The sequence below is a fragment of the Archocentrus centrarchus genome, chromosome 24, assembly GCF_007364275.1.
Source record: "Archocentrus centrarchus isolate MPI-CPG fArcCen1 chromosome 24, fArcCen1, whole genome shotgun sequence".
In the NCBI taxonomy this organism is placed as follows: domain Eukaryota; kingdom Metazoa; phylum Chordata; class Actinopteri; order Cichliformes; family Cichlidae; genus Archocentrus; species Archocentrus centrarchus.
Window position 1 is genome coordinate 24338000 of NC_044369.1, and position 23772 is coordinate 24361771.

Genomic DNA, 23772 nt, shown 5'->3' on the forward strand with positions numbered 1-23772 from the left:
CGGCGATGGAGGGCGCGCCGCAGACGCCTAATGTATCCATTTCCTCCTCCATTTAGGGCTCGGCAGCCCAGCGAGCTCCTGGAGTGCTCCCTGATTGGGATTGAATGTCCATTTAAACTGCCGTCCAGCCACCAGAGAGGGGGTCGGCAGGGAGGAGAGGAATAATGGGAAATAGGGGGAAAAGGAAATGTATAAGAGTAAAAATAAAGTGAGACTGTACATATGTTGTGTTGGATGAGCAAAGGAAGCAAGGGGATTGCTCCCCAGCCTCTGATTTGAAGCTCAGATTTTCTTCCTTTCTTTCCCTCTCTTGCTTGCTGTGTCTCTATCACTTATTTTTCTTTCTTTTTTCCCCACAAACTTAGAAAACACTTGGCGCCGAGCCAAGTGTCAGAACTCAGCACTCAGTATTCTCAAGGTGCGCTTCTAAAAAGAGGGATTTGGAATTGAGATGATTGGAGTTGGCACATCCGTAGAGGATGGAGGGAGGGATGGAGGGGGAGGGCGGAGGAGGAGAGAGGAGAGAGGAGAGAGGAGAGAGGAAGCGGGTAAGACAGAGAAAGAAAGAAAGCAAGAAAGAAACAGGCGGGAGATCTCACACACACACACACACACACACAGAACAAGACTTGCGGAGGTGAAACAGTACCTTGTAGGAGTACTCCTCCGTTCTTTCTGAAGAGGGGACTCCCCGACCACAATGGAGGACTAGAAAGTAGAGAGGAAGAAGGGGTGGGGAGGTGTGGAGAGAAAAAGAGAAAACTGGTCAATCATTTGATCATGTCGCAGTAGCCAACCAGCCCAGCCGGCTTCATCACGAGGCGGGTAGCAAGGCAGGAATTTGAGCCCATAAGCCAGTGCTTCTGATTATAGTGATTAGATTCCCGGGTGTCCCACTGTTGCCATTATTCCCTGTGATTACCTCGGAGAATTACAGCCTCGACGCTGTAGTCCATGGGGGTAATTTCTCATGACAGCCCCCCACCGCCCGCCACTCGTCCATTCACACACATTAACAAAAAAAAAAAAAAAAAAAAAAAAAAGAAAGAAGAAAGAAATCATCAGCGCACAAACATTTAACACACACTCATGCCAGGCAGGCATGTTTAAAACCGATCGGCATACACCGCGTGACACATTAAAACACACACACACGCAGGAATACACAAAGCCGGGGACTCAGTTTAGGTGATCATTGCACCACTAATGAGGGAGGTAATGATGGCATTTCTCACACAGACGGAGATATCTTCACTCACACATACACACAAAGGAGATGCTGCTGGATCTATAATTTCAAGACAGAGGGGGGAAACGGGGGGGGGGGGGCTTTTCCAGGTTGAGTGGTCTTTAGCTCACCGTCACCGTCTGACTGCTCGCTTTCCTCCAGTCAGACGAGCTGTTCTCAAGCACGGTCGGCGTGTCTGACAACATGGGTTGCATATATGTATACACACACACACACACACACACACACACACACACACACACACACACACACACACACACACACACAAACATGCACGCACTGGGGAGAGAAAACACCTGGGGACGCCGTGAACTTGTTTCCACTCATTTGGAGAGTTTCCTTTGTAATACGAGTTGTGTTTTTATGTTAAGCTGCTGAATGAGAGGATTTGGACGCCTGCACTTGTGAAGCGGTTCTCACCTCGCCAGATGCCGGGGAAAGACGGACACACACAGACGCACACACATATTTACTGTACATGCACACACACAAACGCAGCGAAAGCAGCAAATTTCAGCCCCTGAGCCACCTGCTGTTGCCATGGAGAGTTGCCACATTGCGTTGCCACGGCGATAACATATTTTTCCTGCGTTAACAGCCTGTCTGTTTCCCTATCCCCTTCCCCTTCCCCCTCCCCTCCCCTCCCCTCCCCTCCCCTCCCCTCCCCTCCGCCCCAATCCCCACCCCCACCCGTCTCACCCCAATCACTCTCCCCCTCTCTCTCCCTCTTTCTGTCTGTCCCTCCTCCCTTCTCCGTAACCACATCTCTCTCTCTCTCTCTCTCTCTCTCTCTCTCTCTCTCTCTCTCTCTCAACAAATGGGTTTGCAGTGCGACAGCACCTGACTTATACTACATGTGTTGCCATGGCGGCGTTCCCGTTGCCAAGGCGACCCTGTGCATTTAATGCAGTGGGCGAGGGGCTAAACTCGCCGCTCCCCTCCCTCTACCCTCTACATCTACCCTCGCCAGGGATAAAAGGAGGGAGAGACACCCTCCTCCTCCTCCTCCTTCCATCCAGATGCTGATGGGGTGTGAAGGAATGCACCATGGAGCTGACCTCCTACCCAGCGTGCTCTGTCTCTCTCTCTCTCGCCTTCACACACTCACACACACACACACACACACACACACACCATTACATGTGTCAGACACATACACACACGCCCATTTAAAAAGACATGCATAGCATAGAGTTGGACTGAGACACACACACACACACACACACACATATTCTGGAGCACACCGCACGTGGGGGTTGGCTGCTGTGGTGTGAGTTATTATAGCCCATGAAAAGGCGAGAGGTGCGAGCGACAAACAGCAGAGGACAAAGAAGCGTCACTGCACTCCATCTATTCCTCCCAGCCACTTCCTCCTATCTATCTCTATCATTCTCCCTGTTCATCTCCCTCTTCTGCGCTGTATAGAGCAGCTTGAGACAGCCCTTGACCTTAACATAATAGACATGCTGTGCAACCATTCACGGTCATTACACTTTATAACATAATATTCTTGAGAGTGAGCGCTCTTGAGAGAGATATTGTGTTATATTGATTAAACTTGAGTTCCAGGATACATATAAAGGACGCCGCTAATGCCATGTTCTAATATAGACTTTGACAGATGTAACATAATGTAGCACCAAAAAGACTTTTTCAGAGTAAAATGCTCGCTTTACAGTTTTGATCAATTCTTCTGGATTTAACAAAACATTAACAAAAAAGTCAAAATTAATGCACATTAATTCACCTTTGTGGTAGTAAATGAGGGTGAAGCTGCAATCCAAACTGCAGGTGGAGCTTTTTTTAAATGCAAAAAAAAAAAGAAAAAAAAAGTGAGAAACAATCATGCACGCTGACAGATCCACCTATATAAGAACAATGGACTCTATAGATATAGTGAAGAACAGGTGATTTAATTGAAAGCACTCATTAACCTAATAAGTTGACCCTAAGTTGTTTTTTTTTTCATCAAATTGGTATCCAAGGTCAAAAACATACACCGGGTATGAAACATTAATGTTATCTCCGTATCTGTAAAGTAGAGTCAACATGAAAATGCCTTAAACCTGCATTTTTTTTTTATGGCCAGCAGGGGGCGACTGCTCTGGTGGCAAAAAGAGGTCAGATTCTCACTTTTTTTTTTAAATGACATCAGTAAATATTTTTCCTCATGAGCTCATTGTTTCAATCATTAGTTTAACATCTTATCTGATACAATGTGGTGTTAATTTTGTTAATTATGGTTGCATTTAGTGCAAAATAAGACAATTAAGGTACAAGTAACTTGTAATTAAAAAAGTGCTATCATATTGGGTTTTCGGTAAGATCAGCTTAAGGGTGGACACGTGGATACACAGAACAAGCTGGTGATGTTAAGGTGAATATGCCATCTTTTATATACAGTCTATATTAAAAAAAACCCATGCCATTATTTTTTTTCTGACACTTGTTATTTCCCCTACTGTCCTCAGTTATTACTCAAAGTTGTGAAGAACATTAACAATTCTTGGACCTTTGAACTTGTATTTTTACCCCTGAATTTAACATCAGTTGGTTTAAAAGCTAATAATAAATTCCTTCCAAACTGCTTATACTGAGTGAAGTTTTAGTTTTTAGTCTTTATGAACTTGTAGATCCAGCAGGTCAGTGTTTCTGATCAAAGGACTATAAAAGGGGCTTTCGTGTTTTACGAAACATGCTGTGACTGTGCATTACGGTCCAGCCGGTACACGTCTAAGGCACACCATAACTTTTTTACAGAGTTCCAAGTTTCCACCACTTCAAAAAGACTTGTTCAAACACATTTAAAAGGTTGTTTTGTACAAGTTGCTCCTCTTACTGTGGACAAAATAACACAAGTTATAATGGGAAACATAAATCTCATCATTTACTCTCATCAATAATAACTGAATTCTTATTATTATCTAAATATTGAAAACTCTACTTAATGAATTGACTGAAAGTCACAATAACTTGGGTAATTGTTTAATTTATTCTCCATGTCTACTGTTTTCTGGTTGGAGTTTCTTCATTTGCTGCGTTACCCTGATTAATATACACCTGTGCATACACAATGAATGCTCCTCAGGTGCTGCATCCCAGTGGGCCTGCAGCTTCCCCTCAAAACAAGAAACAGACTCTCTCATTTCCTGCTGTGTGCTACAATGCAAATGACCCCCCCCCACACACACACACAGACACACGCACACACTCCACTCCCCATTCCCCTTCCCTCCATGACCTCTCCCTGCACCCCTCCACCCTCCCCATGTTCCAAATCCAGCCTCCAATTTGTTCCACTTCCCCATACCTCATTGTTCAAAATGACACTTTTACATTTTATGGTGAACCAATTATTCAGTCTTACACAGTCCACTGGCTCTGCAAGCCAACCTACCCGGATCAACCGGGGAGCGGGGTGTAGGGCTGGTGGTGGCTGTGCGTTTGGAGAGAGAGAGACAGAAGAAGAGAAGAAGCGGATGAATGAAAAAAAAAAAAAAAACAACCAAACAAACAAAAAAAAACCCCCAAAACAACTAATAGTAGCTCTCACTGACATATCCATTGGGATGAGCAAAAGCGCTGGAAACGGAGATGTTAGCAAACAGAGAGGATGGAGGGAGGAGGTGAGGTCAGGAAAGGAGAGGAATGTGGAGGAAATGACACTGGTGCAGGCTGCTGCACTCTGGAGTGTTTTTGTGTGTGTGTGTGTGTGTTTTGGGGGGCTGCGAGCAGTCAGAGAATAAAGTGAATGTAGACAAAGGAGGATTTAATTGAATGATAAAGTGATGGAGAGAGAGTGAAAAGAGTGGAGAGGGAGAGAGAGGGAATAAATCACAGCAGGGATAAATAAAGAAGATGGAGTACTGGGTGCCCCACTAGTTGTAATGTATGCCTGAGGATGAGCAGGAGGGTGTGTGGGATATTAAAAGAGGAGACAAGAGAGCGAGAGGAGCGGAACAGAGGCGCCATAGGAGCAGAGGAAAGGCAAAACTGGGAGAAAGGAAAAGAGAAGAAAGGGTGAGATTGGGGGGGGGGGGGGGGGGGGTGAACAAGTGGAGGGAGGGAAAAAAAACAACGCTTTTTACCTGAGATGTGCCTGAGGGAGGGAGACAGGAGGAGGGACAGGAGTGTTGTTGCATGAAAACAGCGTGCAAAAAGATTTAAGGAAAGGATGGTGCAGGTCAGGTATATAACGCCTGGAGAGAGTGGGCGTAAAGAGTAACAGATGGAGAGAGAGGATGGAGAGAGTAAGCAAGCAGATGAGAGTACAGGTTTTATGTTATATGTGGATGTTGGCGCTGAAGTCCCCGTTTCATTTGCTTCTTTATTTGCTTCTTGGAGATCCACTTACATCAGATAAATACTACGAGAATGAACTTATCTCTCTCCGGATAATTTATCCTGAGAACTTTCTTTTTCATTCCGCAAGTAAACAACAACGGCTCCTTCCTTAGAAAATTGTGAAACAAAAGAGGGAATCGAGCGGCCTACACACGCGTCTGTACACACGTTCACAAAAAAGCTCTCGTTTCAAAGCCTTCCATGTTCGGCTTTGCTCTGGCCGTGGATGGAGAGTCCTCACGTCTTTAAGAAAAAGTCGAGCAAAGAGTTAGAAGTGCTTTTTTTTTTTTTTAACGCAGCAAAGTTTTAGGTCCTATAGTGGACTAATAAATAAACAGTACATATCAAAGACTTAAGAGACTGTTGATGTTTAAATTCAAATAGTTAATTTGATTGTTGTGACTGTGTGATGTGGTTTCCATTGTTTGTGTGGCTGAGAACTGTACTAACTTTTACCTAGCAACTGGAGCTGACTGGTTCCTCCTCTGTAGTTTTTACACTTAGCCTCCACTGTTTAACATGATTATTCAATAACTTTACAAACTTAAACACGTGATCTTGATGACTGAAATCTTGAGCTGCAATAAACAGTTAGCGGCTTTAAGCTGATACAGAGAGCAAAAGTTCAACACTGGGAAGGAAAGGGGTGTGCTTGACTCATAACCATAGACACTATAAAGATGGACGTAGCCGCTGCGGCGTCAGTTAAGTCTCGTTATGACGCCTCGAGCTGAGCGAAGGCTGGATCTTACTGTGAAACCCAGGACACCACACTCATTCCTAGGATAATCCCCCCTTTCTGACTCTAATAATGACCATAATTTACAAAATGAATCTCATGTTTTATTCACTAAAACCTGAGACAAGAGACTAAGCCCACAAAGTCATTAGGTCACAGAGCAAGAGAGCTGAGAGCTGCTTTCCCATTGACTTCTATACAATCAGAGCTCTTTTTCAACCAGAGTAGGCGCCCCTGCTGGCCATTAAAAATAATGCAGGTTAAGGCACTGCTGTAGTCTATGTTTAGCTTCAAAGCAAAAATAAATGTGAAAAAGAAATCATTTTAACACAATTATTATTTTTTTTTATAATCACTAGATACAAATTTTAACTGACATTAATACTCAATTAATCGCTCAGCTGTATTTCCCAGCATGACAGGTTGTGCTCTGTCTCTATATTAAGCAGAGGTCAACTGATTTATTGATGGGCTGATATTATTGGCGGATGTTAGTTATTTGCAGATCTATCGGTATCGGCATTCAATGACCGATAAACGAAAATGAAGGGGCAAAGCCATGTTTTAAATATTGACGTTTGTCCACCAGAGGGCACTCTGTGCGGCATGTGCTTGGAAGGCCACAAACAACCACCTGATGTGAGCAGAGTCGGGATGTGTGTAAATAAATAACCACAGATAACAAATCTGTTTATGTTTTTTGTGTCTGAAAGCAAAAAATATCATCTGACATATTGAAATATCGGTATCAATATCACCTGGGCTCCAATATTAAGCACCCTTAACCTGAAATAAAAAGAAATCATTTACTTTGGCCCACTATATTAAGGTTATTTGACTCATCATTTAAGCTACTCTAGTTTGCTATCTTAATTTTACTAATTATTTCTGAGGCACTGTGTTTCAACACTTTAAGTAAAGGAACTCGTTATAATTAACAGTGTAAAATATAATATTAGAGCAGCAAAGACTGCAGCAGAAAGCCAGACTGATGAGAGATGCTCAAAAAAGTCTTTAAAAAGCCGAGTTAAATACTTTAAGCATGTACAGTACTCAGTATGACATTTCTGGAACACCGATGAATTTCATTCATACCTAAGAGACAATTCAACAAGACAAGTACAAGATACCTTTGAACAGGTGGATGCCACAGATTCTCTTGAATCACTCTTACTTGCCACCTAAGAATGAATCTGTTCATTTCTCTAAAGTCTCTTAGGAGAGACAAGCATGACAAGAGCTAGCAGTATACTTTAGCATAACATATCTCCTCTCTGAACGGGTTTATCAATTAGCCAACCAGGATTATCCAACCCAATTCACTCAGTCAGTGGATAAGAGGGTCTGTCTTACCTGTGGTGAAATGTTTGCGGTAGGGTGGGTGGGGAGGTGGAAGGAGTGGTCAGGCTGGGCGAGTAGGGATGGTATGGCGTCTTCTTCAGAGCCTGGATCAGGTTGTGCCTATACTCCGGATCTATGGACCACAGCGAGCCTTTGCCTATGCTCTGAAAGAGGAGAGAGAGGGTGGGAAGAGCAGAATAGAGACAGAAAGACAGATGAGAAAGTTGTTATTGGAAGCATTATCAGGCCTCTCGAAGGACATCACAAACACAGCACACTGAACCGAGCTGCCCGGTCCAGAGCCCGAACACAAGCTGAAACCCAGACCTTGTACAGGATTGTTATTTATCAAACCACATGCACACACGAAAAACAACATTCCTCGCATCTACTGGCTCAAACACGGACGCCTCACTCCCACCCAAAAAAAACATCAACCATACGAACGTTCCCATATTCCCATGGAAGATAATGCTCTGAGGAATGAGAATTAATGCATCCTCAAAGCCACCTTGCTCCATATTTTCCAATCCTCTGCTTCTTCTTGGGAAAAAAAATCACGGAGCTTCTTTCTGATTAAGACACAGGCAAACTCTTTAACTTTTTCCACCCCAGATGGTGCATATTATTAGATCAAAGCAGATTCCCCCTCACCTAATGAAGCCGTCGGCCTCCAATCTAAGTGAAGCCAGCCTATAGATTACAGAGAAAGGGTGCCATGAAAATAGACTCTCTGTCTCTCAGAGCCTTCACTGTGCTTTCATCTGTCTTGTCATCTGAATTTGGAAAAATTGGGTGGGTTTGGTAGGGCAGAAACAGAGACGGAGCGAGAGGGAGGGAGGGAACACAAAGTAAAAATAAAATTTAAGTTGTCATGTCCAACTTACTTTGTAGCGCAATAGTGCGATATAAAAAGGGTACAGGCACAGGGGTGGAGAGATGTCATGTCCACGATAATAGATTTTTGGGGTCAATGCTGATTTTTAGGGAGTAAAAAAACTCCCTTATTGTTAATGATTTATACATATGACACCATTTTACCCCAAGCATTTATATATGAGGCAGGATGGGAGCCATGCTTTTGTGTTGTTTCCACCAAATTCTGACTCTACCATCCAAAAGTTGCAGCAGATGTCGAGAGTCAACAGACCAGGCAATGTTTTTCCAGTTTTCCATTGTCCGGTTTTCATGTGCCCGTGTAAGCTGCAGCCTCATTTTCCTGCTCTTAGCTGACATGAGTGGCACCTGGTGTGGTCTTCTGCTGCTGTAGCCCATCTGCTCTCAAGGTTTGGCATGTTGTGCATTCAGAGATGCTCTTCTGCATACCTCGAATGTAACAAGTGGTTATTTGATTTACTGTTGCCTTCCTATCAGCTCCAAGCATTCTGGCCATTCTTCTCCGACCTGTGGCATCAACAAGGCATTTTCACTTCACAGTGAACTGCCGCTCACTGGATGTTTTCTCTTTTTCAGACCGTTCTCTGTAAACCCTGGAGATGGTGGTGTGGGAAACTCCCAGCAGATCAGCAGTTTCTGAAATACTCAGACCAGCCTGACAACCACACCACATTCAAAGTCATTTAAATCACTGCCAAGTTGCTGCCATGTGACTGGCTGATTATATAATTGCGTTGAATATCAGTTCAACAGGTACACCTGATAAAGCCGCTGATGAGTGTATGTTCTAGTAAGAAAAAAGGCACATATAAGCTGACAGAGACAAATCTGCAATAGGTCAATTTCAGCAAACCGATACCAGTCTGACATATAAAGCAGTGCGAGGCTTTTATTTAGAAGTCAAGTTTGATGTTTCTTAGAGTAGATGGGAATGATTTCAAAACAGGGTGGAGTGAGGTGTGACTTAAAAAGAATTGTAGACAGGCATGTAAGATAGAAGGCTCAGTTGTCCAGTGGCCCTCCTACTTCTGGGTGCAGGAATCTATGAAGAGGGAAATGTCACACATGCAAAGTCGTGCACGTGAATGTTAATCAGGGATTGAGGTGGTTGAGAAATATGCACCACACTGCATTTTCTACATTAGAGGGTCAGCCAAAAAAAAAGCATCCTAAATTACAACGACATGCAGGTTTTTTTTTAAATTTCTGCTATCCTAATCATCCTGTGGCCGCTCAGTTTGAAATATTTATAAAACTTCACATTATTACTAATATATTCAACAAAGATTGCAATATCAAAAAAGATAATACTAATATGTAAATATTTAAATCAAGATAAAATAACAGAATATTTGGTTGTGACACCCGATTAAATTGAAGATAACACAAGAAAGAAGCAGCTGCAAATAGTTGCTAATGCCTCTGCACTTAACTGGAAAAGTGTACAGAGCTCTCTTAAGTTTAAATGTTTTTTTTTTTTCTTAACTTTGTCAAACGAAATTAGACAAAAAGCTTTTGTTCTTAGGTTTGTGAGTAGGGCTGGATTTAAAAAGTATTTATTTTTTTTTACCCTTCACAACATTTATTTCAAAAACAGACCCTGACTAAAAGGCAGAGGAGTGATGTGCTTTACTGCAGCTCCGCTCTGGTCAAATATTAGAGCAGTAGATATTAGAGCATTTACTGTATATATTACCCACATCTAAAAAAAAACATTTAAAGTGATCAAACATATTACAACAAAAAACAAGGACATCTGATGTGCTGCAGCACATGTCCTGCTGCGGGCTTCAAAACTTTGTCCGCCTCCATATTCATGTCTGATATCTGACTTTATCCTTCAGCGCAGACTTTATTGTCTCCACTGAGTGGTGACCATGCAGAATCGCTTGTGTTTCTCTGTCTCTCTTCATTCTTAGACATCCACTCAATCTGAGTCAAAAAACTGTGCCATGACCCACTGCAGCTTCTGACCTTGTAAGAATGCAAGAAGCTAATAGGATGTGTGTGTACTGTTGATTTGTGTCCCCCCCATTTGGATCTTTGCATTAGTATGTCAGTCGTGTTGAACACAGGCCATATGTGCCCTGTTCTGCTCTGTGTGTGTGTGTGTGTGTCTGTGTATGTGGGTGAATGTGTGTATGACGAGTTCCCTGGGGAGTGTGATATTACCCAGCGTGGTGTGCTCCTGGGAGTGCTTCTATTACTGCCAGCAACGCCTCTCCTGGAGAGCATGATATTACACACACATACACTCGCTCCCACAGAGGTGACCCCCACTGGGCCAAATTTCCCCTTGCACCTCCAGCCTGCCAGCGTCTGTATGTGTGCGTGTGTGTGTGTGTGTCTGCTGTCTGCCTGCTTTCCAGCCGACTGAATCAATTCTCTCTCCAGAATCTCTGTCCGCTGGGGCCCCTGCCGCTGCCAACCAGCCAGCGAGCCAATCAAAATGCTTAATCTGTAGCCTATCTGTTGATAGGCCAATCACAGAGCGCATCTCACAGGAAGGGCCTGTCACCTGGGTTAGAGCGGTCGCCTTGGCAACAAGCATCATAATCTTGGAAGCTAGAAAAGGTGATAAGAATTTTTTTTTTAATAAATTTGCAAATAAATTGATTTAAAATTTCTGAATTTTCAAGACTGATATAACATCACATAGATTTAGAAAATTTTATTCCAATCTAGACATTTCATGTATTTTTTCGCTCAAACATTTTCACCATTCAAGGCCATGGCTAAGGGGGGGCCCAAAGGTGCATCGCCCCCTGTTTCAGAGATGTGCTGCCCTATCAGTTCATCCATGGGCAGAAAGTACAGCAGGGACAAGGGAGTCTGGATCCCTTTTTCCTCTGAAAATCAGTATTGTCCTCATGACTTCCTGAATGCATCACTGTAAATAATAACATTAAATTAATATTATAACACGCACTGAAAGCTCTTGTGTTAACTTTAGATGCCTCACAGTGGTTTGGCTCGCTGCTTACCATCCCTTAAAAAAACAAAAAAAAAGGATGTGTGAGACACTGTTCTTTAATCCAGCCTCTCATTAGAAGAAAACAAATTTACAGTTGTAACTAGACTCCATTTCTTTTGCTTCATTACCTGCCGCTCACATTTTGTGCTTCAGTGAGGCTGCCACATTATAAGAGGGCAGCCATGTTTCCTAATCCAGATTTATGGAGGCAGGAGGTCTGTCCACAATTTAAATCATTATAAATCACTGAATTTTCAACTGGTGTTCAAATAATTTGGTACTTATTTCTGACAGAATTTTATGTTTTCAAAAACAGCTCTTGCCCTCGTCTCCTTTAAAAAAAAAATCTTGTTCCCTTTTAGCCTCTCTCCACCGAGATGAGGACTTTCTTTTTGGTATTTAGTTGTGAAACTACGCAGTGCATTAGGTTTGGAAGTTTAAGCATCATTACGCTTAAAAAGAAATGGATTAATAATTGACTAAGCAAGCATCGGCGCTTTTATGCCTCTGTGGAATTCTGATTAATCTACAGGTACTTTCATGATGACGAGCACAAACTCGGGGACAAAAGGGGAAGAGTGCGAGAAGGATGACTGTGTGTGTTGCTAACATCTGTTTCCTGTGTTATATAAGCTGTGGGGGCTGGTCTCCTTTGGAAATGGGAGATATTTTAAAAAAAGTCCTGCTGCCACTGACCCCGCTAACATGCACTCCTGCTACTGTGTTACTCACTACAGTGATGATCTATCACACACAGAAATCCTCACATGTGCTGCATATCATGACTTAACCTACACTACGCTTTAGAGTTTCCCTCATTTTAGGCGAAATCTATCAAATTTACGGGGAAAGAAATACAAACAGTATTGCATTGTTTACACTACGACTACCCTTTCTACTCTGTAAACGTACCTGCCAAGATCAGATTATTAATGCTATTCTCCTCACTTTCAACAGGTTGTATTGCTTATTTTGTTGATTCTTCCTCTTGTAAAATGTTGCTCACATCTACCCTGATATGTGCATTTTTAAAATTCAAAAGATCGCTGTCCAAACAAGCATTTTGGCACCAAAGTGTCACCGTCCGCACTGACGTGCTCAGAAAGCAGAGTCAGCATCGCCTGTAATTTGTTGCCCAGAGTAAATTAAGCGGAAGTGGAAGACGAGGCTTTGTTTTCTTATGGAAAAGGTTCAAGTAATGGCAGCGTGACGAATCCAAAATGGGTGTGTGCTCCTCCAGATTAAAATTCAATCCCAGAGTGTTCAAAGTAAAATGGGGTCAGCAGTGTTTTTCCGACTGAGCGTTCCCAAACCACTGAAGATACAGCGTTATTATGGTTTCTTCACTTATAATAAACAAACAGCATCTGTGAGCTCAAGCCGTAATTCCAGTTTTTACACTTCTCAGAAGGCCCTGTTGAGATGAGATGCCCCGTTTCCAAGCTAAGGCTAACCAGATACCACGTAGACACTGCACGACTCACAGAAAACCCTCCTTACTGATCTCAAACAAGCCGTTTTAACTCTCTTTTCCCTCCCTTTACGCCAACTTTCCTGTGATTGGTTGCCCCTTACAAACAGAAGCTTTGAACAGTAGTTATCTGCTCTCACTGACATCATCCAGAGCCAAGAGTAGAACAACTGTGTGAACCTGTGTGTTCAGAGCAGTGTAAAGCCTGAGCATTTGGCTCATAGGGATCACCATTATGTATGCGGACCTCATTTTTTTGAACCTTTGGCCATGTTTAATATGAGAATCCATCACTCTGAAGGTATAAACAACAAAAACAATAAATTCATCCAACTAATATATAATGTGTGTGTATATTCAAAGCTATCTCATATTCCTCAGTGCCACAGAGTGCGACAGTCTTGCACTAATGTACAGCATCAGTTCACTTTCCAGTCAATCCCATATACATCATCCTGTAGCTGTAAGAACCCACCGGCATTAAACTCTTGTCTTCATGCTCAGCTGGAAACGGTACCCAACAATTTCCTTCTGTCTGAGTAATGTTTGCTAAAACTTAAGTCTCCAGCTGTTTACAGAAATGACCTAATGGTTTTAAAGGTTAAGCTCGTCATTAGAATTAAACGGGCTCTGAAGCTCAGCGCCACAGGTCTGAGAAGTCAGAAAGCAGCGAGGAATTATAGACTTCGATCGTTTCATCGAAACTGTTAACAAAACGTATCCTTTAACTATTCATCAGTACAGCTGTATATCCTCTACTGAAGTAACAGCTTTAAACAGTTTTATCATCATTAATAATGGCATCCGTGCACTGCAGAGACCCATTTCAGCGGTTCGTGCTGGCTATTACGAGAGGAGAAAGTAAATTTTGTTTCCAACTCAACAGTGAAATGAGATTAAAAAAGATGTATGACGCACAGAGAGCACAGAGCTACCACTCTGCATGGAAGCATCAGTGTAAGAGGCTTTCTTGTCCACGGTATTTTCGTGCGCAACATGACTTAACCTGTACTACCAATCTAAAGTATCAGGCCTTCATACAATCTCATGATGGACATCCTCAGATGAAGTAAACGCTTTAACCCCGGCTTTTTAAAACCCTGATTAACCCGCTGTGACACAAGGATCCATCTTTACTTACACAGAGATAATCAGGAGGATTAATAATATACCAGAGGACTAGTGCAGCATGGACCAGATACATGTCTGAACACTAATTCAGACATTGAGTAAAGCTGAAGATATGATGTCCGTGGTTCAGAAGCAGAAAATTTAATACAAAGTAAAGAGAGCTGCAGCAGAGGAAAAAGGGAACACGGAGATTTTATAAAGAGGAAAGAGGCGAGAGGAGTGGAAAAATACAAGAAAGGGAATATTCTTTTGAAAAAAAAAGATACTTGAGACAGACAATTTCAGCGCTTGTTGAAAGCCATTTGACAACAAAAGGACAAAGAGGCGCAGTTGGGAATGAACATTACACGTTGGTTGGACAGCAGGTTATTTTTTTGTCAGGACACAGAAAAACGGAGCAGGGGTAATATGTCGAAATGTCTTCTACAGGTGTTACGAATTCACTTTTCCTCCACAAGTAACAAAGCAGTTTCCCATGTGGTTTTAATTTAGTCCAGAGTTCTTCCCTGCGTGTGATTCTCATGCTGTTGTCATTCTTTTCATTTCAGTTTGTTTTTTGTTTTTTTTCTTGCATTGGTGATTACAACTGTGTTTTGTCAATGATAAAGACAAAGCAAGCTCGAGGAACTTGCCAAGACTTAATGCTGTTGTTTCCAGGTTCCAAAAAGCCACTCCTCTTCTGCTGCTGCGAACTGATTGCAGGAGGGCCGGTTCTCTCGCGATCCTCAATGTAAAAATGCCAAATATATAAACACTGATTGCCCAGGAGACACAAACTGGACCGAGTCCAATGGAAGCGACTCCCGAAGCACTTATGATTTGCTGTCATTAAGCAATTAATTTCAGTGAGGTCATTTGGGTTTTGGTTCCCTTTTGTCTTGTCATGGTGGCATCATTTTTACACCTGTGAAACTTCCCTGAAATGTTGCAAGTACCAGTCTTACTGATATTTACAGTGCATCCCGAAGGCTGCACTGAATAAAGGCCATGTGATAACAAGGCTCATGACTTATGACTCACAATGACATTAACAAACTTGTCACAGAGCAATAACACACAGGCAGAGACACATTTAATGATGGCTTTCTTTTCGGCTAATGGAAGCATTAATATTGGGCCTTTTATGATGGATTTTGAGTCATGTTTTTCCTTTTTTAGCTCCTTTGTTGGCCTCCACTGACTGCACAGTAAAAAATATCTGGTATATTAGCTGCTAAATGCTACACCACTTGCCAACATTTCACTGGTTGTTACTGAGAAGGTAAAGAAAGCAAGTGAAAGCAAAAACAAAAAAGCTGCACTAAAAATGGGGTCGCTGAGAGAAGAGACTGAACCAAAGTGCTCAGTTTGAAGTTGAAAGCCGGAATTTTCAACTGGGATGGCCTCTCAAGTCGGACTTCCCACACGGGAAGTCGGAGAAACCCCACCAGCCCCAACTTCACAATCCAAGATGGAAGCAGTAATGTCTACTACCACTGCTGTGTATTTGTCACTTGCTAAATAACCTCTCTTAGGCAGTTTCAGGAACATTTCTCCAGGCCTCTTCTTTGGATGTTGGCTGCTTTTTGTTCTGTTCTCAGTCGAGATGATCCCACACTGCTTCAGTACCTCTCTCCTGATCTGCTCTGTACATATTAACAATGATTTGAACCACAAATTTCCCATTTGGACCCATCACTCTGTAAGAGTGACGAATCAGTGTCATCGGTGATCTGTTGATTATCAGTCCAGTTCTTGTCCCTTCCTTAAGAATGAGACCATTTCTGATGAGGCTTCAACAAACAGCAGATGAATGAACTGGAGCACCAGGTCTCAGGTGCTGTTCATCTGCTGTAGACAGTGTTTTAGGCCTGTCACTTATTTTTTAAAGCTTTTTTTTTTTGTTTTAAGAAAATATTGCAGAAAACCTGTGTCATCAGATAGTTTGTAAAGCAGAGCAAGTCTGACTCAATTCTTTACAAGATCCTGTACATGTAACACAAACGTGTCACAGCTGATGTGGTGAAAAGTCGAGCAGTAGCTGGAAAGCTAATAATTATCTTTTCACTTCAACGTATGGTATGTATGCACGTAAATCGCATATCTTAAAAAAAAAAAAAATCACTGATAATTTTTTTTTTTTAATATCAGTTTTGACTAGTATTTCTTTAAATGTTTTTATGTCATTTTATGACAAATGAAATTAAAGTGAAGATAGATAATGCTTCAAAAGTACTGCCTAAGTAAGCATCCACCCAGGTGCGGCTGAAGATGGCTGTTGAGTTGTGAGACTTTGACGGCACCCTTAGTATCAGCACTGGCTTACAAACACTGCACTCTAGAAAATCCAATACAATCATATCTGTTTTATCTTTTCTTTTCTTTTCCTTTTCTTTTTTGCATTCAGCAGCGGTGGTTTCGTGACTGCACCAATGTCCCGATAAATGAACATCAAAAGCCACCTTAAGTTAACAGATCTTCCTGCGCTCACTTCAGAACACTGTTCATAATGCTTCAAGTGTTAAAACATAAAGGCATCAAGGACACCTCTCATCTGAACAGGGCAAGGTTAAGTTAGAAGGTGACACACTTAAGTGCAACACCGAGAGACTTCACAGCGAGTTTCAGATTACAAAACTGCCCATTCTCTCCGCTGTGATTTCATAAGAGGCTTTCAGAGATATATCGCTGAGTGTGTGTTTGTGTGTACATCTGTGCATGTGTTGTGCTGTTACAACACTGATCCACAAGTCTGAGGGCAACAACACTTGTCATTAAGGCATGTCATTCAGCACAGTGAAGAATCCTGTTTGTAAACAAAGCCATGGCAACCGTGGCACTCTCTCACGCTCTCTCTCACAAGTTTGCACTCCCACATGCAAAACCGACAAACACACGCATGCACGCGCACACACACACACACACACACACACACACACACACACACACACACACACACACACACACACACACACACACACACACACACACACACACACACACGGAGCATCAAGCTTATTCTAAACTAGTCCCCATCTTGTCATCTGCCTGGATATGACCCAGAAATACAGCCACTGGAACAAATAGGCCACTGTCATATTAATCTCCACCTCTGTAAATTGATGGAAATATAATTTGGTGTGTTCACAGCAAGCCGCGTCTCCACGCTTTCCCCATTTCTCTCTCTCCCTCGCAACGATAACTTGACCTCTCCTCCACCAAATCCCTTGTCTTTTTTCTTTCCCACAGTGCGTAACACATAATGATGCCCCCCTCCAAAAAAAGAGAGAAAAATATCTTACACCCTGTAATTGCATGCTCAATTCAAAAAGACTTAAACAGGTAAAGGAAAAAGCAAAGCCGGGAGGGACCCAAAAAGGTGTATTCACATGCAGATATTCTCACTGAAAAGCTTTGAATGGCAGAGTCTGACTAAAAATGACAGAGATTCTGTAATTGCAGCTTCAGATAAAGCACAGCACTTGGCAGGTAGAGTAAGAGTCTGCAGAGATGTGCCCTCATTTCCACACCGGCGCAGCGCACATCGCATATGCGTGTGTGTGTGTGTGTGTGTGAGGCTTTTTAAGCATTCATGCATACTTGTGAGTGTGCGTGCACTTGTTTGTGTGTCAGACATACCCTGTGTGTGTTTTAGAGGTGTGTGTGTGTGTGTGTGTGTGTGCGTGTGCCTGCATGCAAGCAGGCGAGCAAGAGAACGGAATAGGTTTGAAGGGTTAATTAGTGTGCTGTCTTAAACTGTGTGCAGTGACAGGAAGACAAGACAAGCTGTCCTTGCCAAAATCACCTCTGCACATGCTGCTCTACACACACACACACACACACACACACACACACACACACACACACACACACACACACACACACACACAGGGACATATGTGCATATAACAGAAGATGAGGACATATACTCTTTCTCCCCCCACTCAACACCTCACTGCCCATTTGAGGCTAATGCACACACACACACACACACATACACACACACACACACACACACACACTTGCCTAAGTCAGTAAAGCCAAATCAGTTTTCCCGTTGCTACAGCAACAGCATACTTTTATATCAACTGCAACCGTGTTACTATGGAGATATGTATACAAGAGAAACTCTGTGCTGTTGTAGTCAAGGGCCAGATGACAGCATAGCATGAGGGTGTGTGCACAAACACACACACACACCATCCTTCATCCATTTTGTTCTCTCTCTCGCTCTCACACACACACATGCACGCACACACAGGGCTCATTTAGAAGAAAGAGTTCAGATTCACACGCCGGTCAAGGAAAGCACAAAGAGCTCCCATATCCCCCCAGTATGATCTCAATCAGCTAAAACACGCAAAGCTAGCATTGATCCTCACTGTTTGTGCCCAACCTCCACCACCCACTCCCAACACCCTCGGGCGAGATGAAATCTAAAGTCTGCTGGCATCTGTGTTATTAAATCCTCCAGTATTAATTTAGCGCTAATTGAGTGAGGGATTCATTCCCCGTTTACCCCGAGTCTTTAATGGAGTAAAATCGGGATGAGAAAGCCGGTATAAAAGACTGTATCAAGACTTAAATCAAAAGCGAAATGCTGTTCCCACTGGGGAAGCACATATCATCGGAGTGAAATAGAACTATGAAAGCAGAGATCATCAACTATTGATAAGGCCGAATCTGGTACAGCTGTAGACAAAATACAGAATATGTTTGACTTCAAGTTGGATATGCCTGCAAAGGGCTGATAACTGTCTGGCCGTGAAATAAGCTATAACCACACATGAGAGAGCGAATAATGGGCCTGTATTTACCATCTGGCTACAGTGATGCTGTACAACGCAGGTATATAAGATATGGATGAGGAAAAGAAACGGGGGTGAGGATGAAACGATTCTCCAAATCCATAATCCGTTATGAGTTTCAGGGCACAGCTTCAATTCATAACTCTTTTTATTTTTTGTGTTTGATTAATATAAAATGGAATGGGGTGATAACTGGATCCCAAATTATGCATTTCCAGCTCACTCTTCACCGAATTAATCTTTACTATTACAGGGTATCACGATACAAGAGGGTGGAACCACGATACGATACCGCGGACATTTAATCTGCAATTTCAGTCTGGGTTTCAGAACATCCCTTGATAGGGGTTATAATCAGTGGATATATGCAGACCATCACGGATGGATGGATTCAACAGTGGGATGCTTAACATTGCTTGATTATTTAATATTTTCTTGTCTGACATTTTTTTTTCTTAAAGTCTGACCTGTCGGTTATGATTTTGAACCAAGAACAATACGTACACAAGCGTATTTTAATGTTCTTCTGCAGAACTTTTCATTTATATTAATAAAAAAAAAAACCTTTTCTGCACCACGTTACAGCACCTTCTTTCAGGTTCACTCAAACAAGTTTCAAAAATAAAGTTCTTAAGGTTTCTCAGACAGAACGATTTTGTAGAAAAAAATATTCCCCCTGAAAATTTGTTCTGCGCAGCTGTGATTTCACCTCCAAAACACTAGTTGGCTATAAGGTTACTGTGGAACTGTGTTGAGCTTCTGTACATTGCTGTAATGCAAAAAAGAGAGGAGGCTTTGGAACACAATAAGTTCATATTGGTAGAGCTGAGAAAACAAAACAGCACATAGCTCCTCTGGTAGACTTCGGGCCTGAGCATTAGCAGTTACAGGTATGGTGGTTACAGGTACACGACATCTGACATATAAAAGACTGATTCGCCAATCAGTGGTCAATCCCATCCCTCCCCCCAAAGAACCACTCAAAAGCTGAACTGGGGAAGATATACACCAGTGGTTTCAAATGCATTGATTCAAATGCACACTTGTGGTTCACAACAGTTTGTATAGTGGCAGCCATATCTGATTGTTGTCTTAGTAAACATGCAGGTAAGTGTACTTTTTCTTACTTATTTCAATGCTCTGGGGGAAAAACCAGAGATGTCGATCCTGTTGCCGCTTTGGTTTGAGACATTAATAAAGCTGTTAGCGTGTAATTTTGTGTATGCATAGCAGACATACAACTTGTGGGGGAAAAAAAAAAAGTTTTCAACTCTGTTTTGTGGCAAAGTTGACCGATGTTTTAAGCAGTTATATATCAGACTTCATTTCAGGCCTCAGCCTGAAGGGAAGGAATGACTATGCAACATTTCTCTACAGAACATCAGAGCTCTTTACCTGGCTGCGATCTTTATCCACCTTCTTGAAGCACTTGTTGAGTGACAGATTGTGGCGTACTGAGTTCTTCCAGCCTGTAGGGGCGCTTGCAAAGTAAGGGAAGTGCTCCAGAATCCAGCCGTAGATATCCTTCACTGGCAGCCGCTTGTTTGGTGCATCCTCAATGGCCATGAAGATCAGGCAGCTGAAGGAGTACGGAGGTTTTCGGTTGGCCCCTGCCGCCAAGTCGTACGCTGAGTGCGCATCCCCGAGCAGGGGGTCGTCTGGGGAGGGAGACGAGGAGGAAGGCGAGCGAGGGTGCTGGCCGTCGGGATCCTGCAGAGGAGAGACGCTACGAAGCCCAGAATGGCTGAAGCTGTTAAGGAGGTCGGTGCTCTCGTGGAGCCAGGAGAGGCTGGTGAGCTCTTCATCCTCGGCCTTGGAGAAAGAGGCAGACAGGGAAAGGGAGAGGTCAGCCGCCTCGGCCTCAGATGCTGCTGTGGCGGCGTCCCCTTGCCGGTACGGTGGGCTCATGCCCTGCGAGGCACTGGCTCCACTACTGGGGCTCTGGGCCTTCTTACTGGGGGGCATGGTGGGTCCCATCCAGCCCAGGGCTCACTCTGTAGAAGAAGACAGCAGAAAAAGCCAGATAAGGTGGAGAAAAGGGGGAACAGGGGAGAAAAGAAACAAGGTTAGCTGATGAAATTGTTGGTTCATTCATTTTTGTTAAAGGCCAAAGGGTGGAGGCACATAACAAGATTTTGACCACATTCCCAATTAGGCTGTGTTAGATCTGAAGGAGAAAGTATACACCATCATTTCTCTCCTGGGCTTTCTATCCACTTCTGACTGAAACAGGAAATTTAGTGCTTCATTGGTTGAGGAAATCCTGCCTTGTACAACTACCCTCTAATTACTAGTGTACCAGCAAAGTATTGACATTACACGGGGTTGCTGTCATAACATATGAATACTGTTAAAGGTCTTATAGTTGCGGGGTCGCAGAAATTATGCCGGTGATTTAACATCTCTCCAGCAGGCGAAAATGTAGTTGTCAAACGTGCTGCGACAAATGAGCGCAGAAAAAAAACTTTATCTTGTGGATTTACAACATCAGAAATGGAGTCCAACGATCAGACTTAGTTCCACAGCGGGATGTGATAGGGATATGATGGGAAATTTTGCCAAGAAAAGAGCAAAACAAATTACAGCGTGAGTTCAAATCTATCCCTATTCTAATCAGACCGTTATTCTGCTAACATAAGAGCAATGCTGTGCTCGTTACACGCAGGCAGAGCGCAGTAATTGAAGGGGAACGGGTCTGAGTACCACACCACAATCAGAAGGCTCACAACCCGGGCTTTGATTGTCCTCTAGCACAGACAGCTGTGGGAAGGACCCAGGCAACAGCTACAGCAAAATGTAATCTGCTCCACTCTCTCTGAACATGTTTCAGAGACTAGACACACACACACCCACCCCTTGCTTGGGTGCACACGTGCTTGCACACTCACTCACACGCACACACGTGAAAATGCAAATCTAAATCTAATCTGCACAGGTCCGGATGCACATGCAAACACGAGCGGGGGTTCTAAAAGGTTGTGAATCTAAAAGCGGATGAAAACACGCACACACACACACACACACACTAGAGAGCAGTACCATTAGGACATGAGGATTAAGTCTAGATACGTTCTGCCCGGCCCCTGTGTGGTGCGATCGCTCTCTAATCCAAGGTGATCATCAGCCGATCTGTCCCCTCACTCTGGATGATTGACTGACAGCTGTCACCCGTGGCAAGCCGCTGCGCCGTGACAACTGTCAGCTCGCTACAGCTCTGGCCCACCACATCACCATGGCAACAGAGCAAAACAACTCATCTCCTTTTCTCCTCTGCTGCTTTTCCTCCCATCTCGCCCTTTTCTCACTTTTCTCCCAGTGCAGATAACTCTCTTTAACAGTGCCGACAGGCTGTAGTGGAAGGACGGAGCTAAATATAGAATCGTGATGTATAGCGGTTGCTCCACGTATAGCCGGCCAGCCTATAGTCACCTCGCCGCTCCATCTGACTGTCTCCACGGGCGCAGGAAAACGCTCAGCGAAGCTTTGATCTCGTTTCTCTCTTCTCTACCCCCTCTTTTCGCTCCTCGCACCGTTTGACAGCACGCACGCTCATTCAACAAGCTGTACCTGTCTGAAGGTACAGTGTTGCTGCACCAATATTGACATTGAGCATAATGAATTCAAATTGCCCTGGTGACGATAGCTGAAAATAGTGAGCGCATAATCAAAGAGATGGGCGAGGTGGGAAGGGTGCTTGACAGGCTTTTCAAGGTGTGTGTGTGTGTGTGTTTATGCATGTGTTTGACAGGCTTGTCACGGTGCGTGTGTGTGTTTGTCTTGAGAAGGAAGAAAGGGCATCGGAGTGACATTGTTCCTAGTAGGAGTCCACTGGAATGCAGAGATGGCTCTGATGCTCTCTTTCTCTCTGTCTCCTCTTCCTCCTCCTTGTTATGTTGCCATAGCGGCAAGGGGGCCATGAAACATTACGGCTGACAGTAAAGTCATCTCATTTTACTGTTGCTATGACAACAAACTCCTCACTGTTGGTTGGGGCCATCGTGAGCTGCCGCCCAAGCCTCGTGCCTGAGTGTGTATGTGTGTATATGAGGGGATGCATCTGTGAGTGTGTGTGTGTGTTTGTGTGTGTGCCACCATGTCTCCCATGGGCTCTCATAAAGCTTAACACACTTGCTTGGCTCTAAACAAACTTTCATGCAACTTCTACAGCGAAGCCCTCAGGACCAACTGCTAAAGGACAAAGGCAGATATCGCTCAAGTTCAGGCTAAATGACGCTTTGCTGTGTGTGTGTGTGTGTGTGCGCACGCGGGTGTTAGAAACATCCTCACATTTGTTTGACAGATGGGACTGTGCTATTCTCTCTGTCTTCTTCATTCGCTGGATCTCCTTTGTGTTTGCATGCTTTGTTTTGATTTGTGTTCGTCTCTGTTTGGCATGTCCACATTTGGCTTAGCGTGTGCATGTGTTTTTTGCTGCATTTGTCTATGTGTGTGTGTATGTGTGCACTGGATTGCAAGTACACTTTCTGACTAGCTGTCTGGTGCATTCTTCATGCAAGTGTCTATGCATACCAATACAATTATAAGCAGCTGAGCTCTGTACAGTGCGCCTGTTCTCACTGTGACCCTGGCACCACAGCAGCACTGTTTCTCTGCACCCTGATAATATGGACTTTTTAATAAGAATTCATTTCTTTTTGCACTGAAAACACAATTTTTAAAAGGAAAGTGAAAGCCTATACACTTAAGTGAGATTGTTGCAATAGTTATGCTGCCATGGACCCAGGATCCATGAGACTCCGGTAAGAATTCTGGATGCATCGATCCGATGGGTGGATAGGGTACCCTGACCCAGAAAGTGCAAATAGTAGATTAACTGGG

The 23772-nt window shown here is 43.4% G+C and overlaps 1 protein-coding gene across 2 annotated transcripts in view; it reads right to left on the reverse strand.

Annotated features, from left to right (window-relative positions):
• Positions 1-23772, reverse strand: part of ches1 (checkpoint suppressor 1) — a 57676-nt gene that overhangs the window by 10491 nt on the left and 23413 nt on the right. For both annotated transcript variants that reach the window (XM_030722209.1, XM_030722208.1), the window contains exons 2-4: positions 20329-20927; positions 7686-7837; positions 650-708 (exon numbers count right to left, since the gene is read on the reverse strand). In XM_030722209.1, coding sequence (XP_030578069.1) covers positions 650-708; positions 7686-7837; positions 20329-20910 — 793 coding nt within the window. In that variant the 5' untranslated portion in view covers positions 20911-20927. The remainder of the gene's footprint in view (positions 1-649; positions 709-7685; positions 7838-20328; positions 20928-23772) is intronic.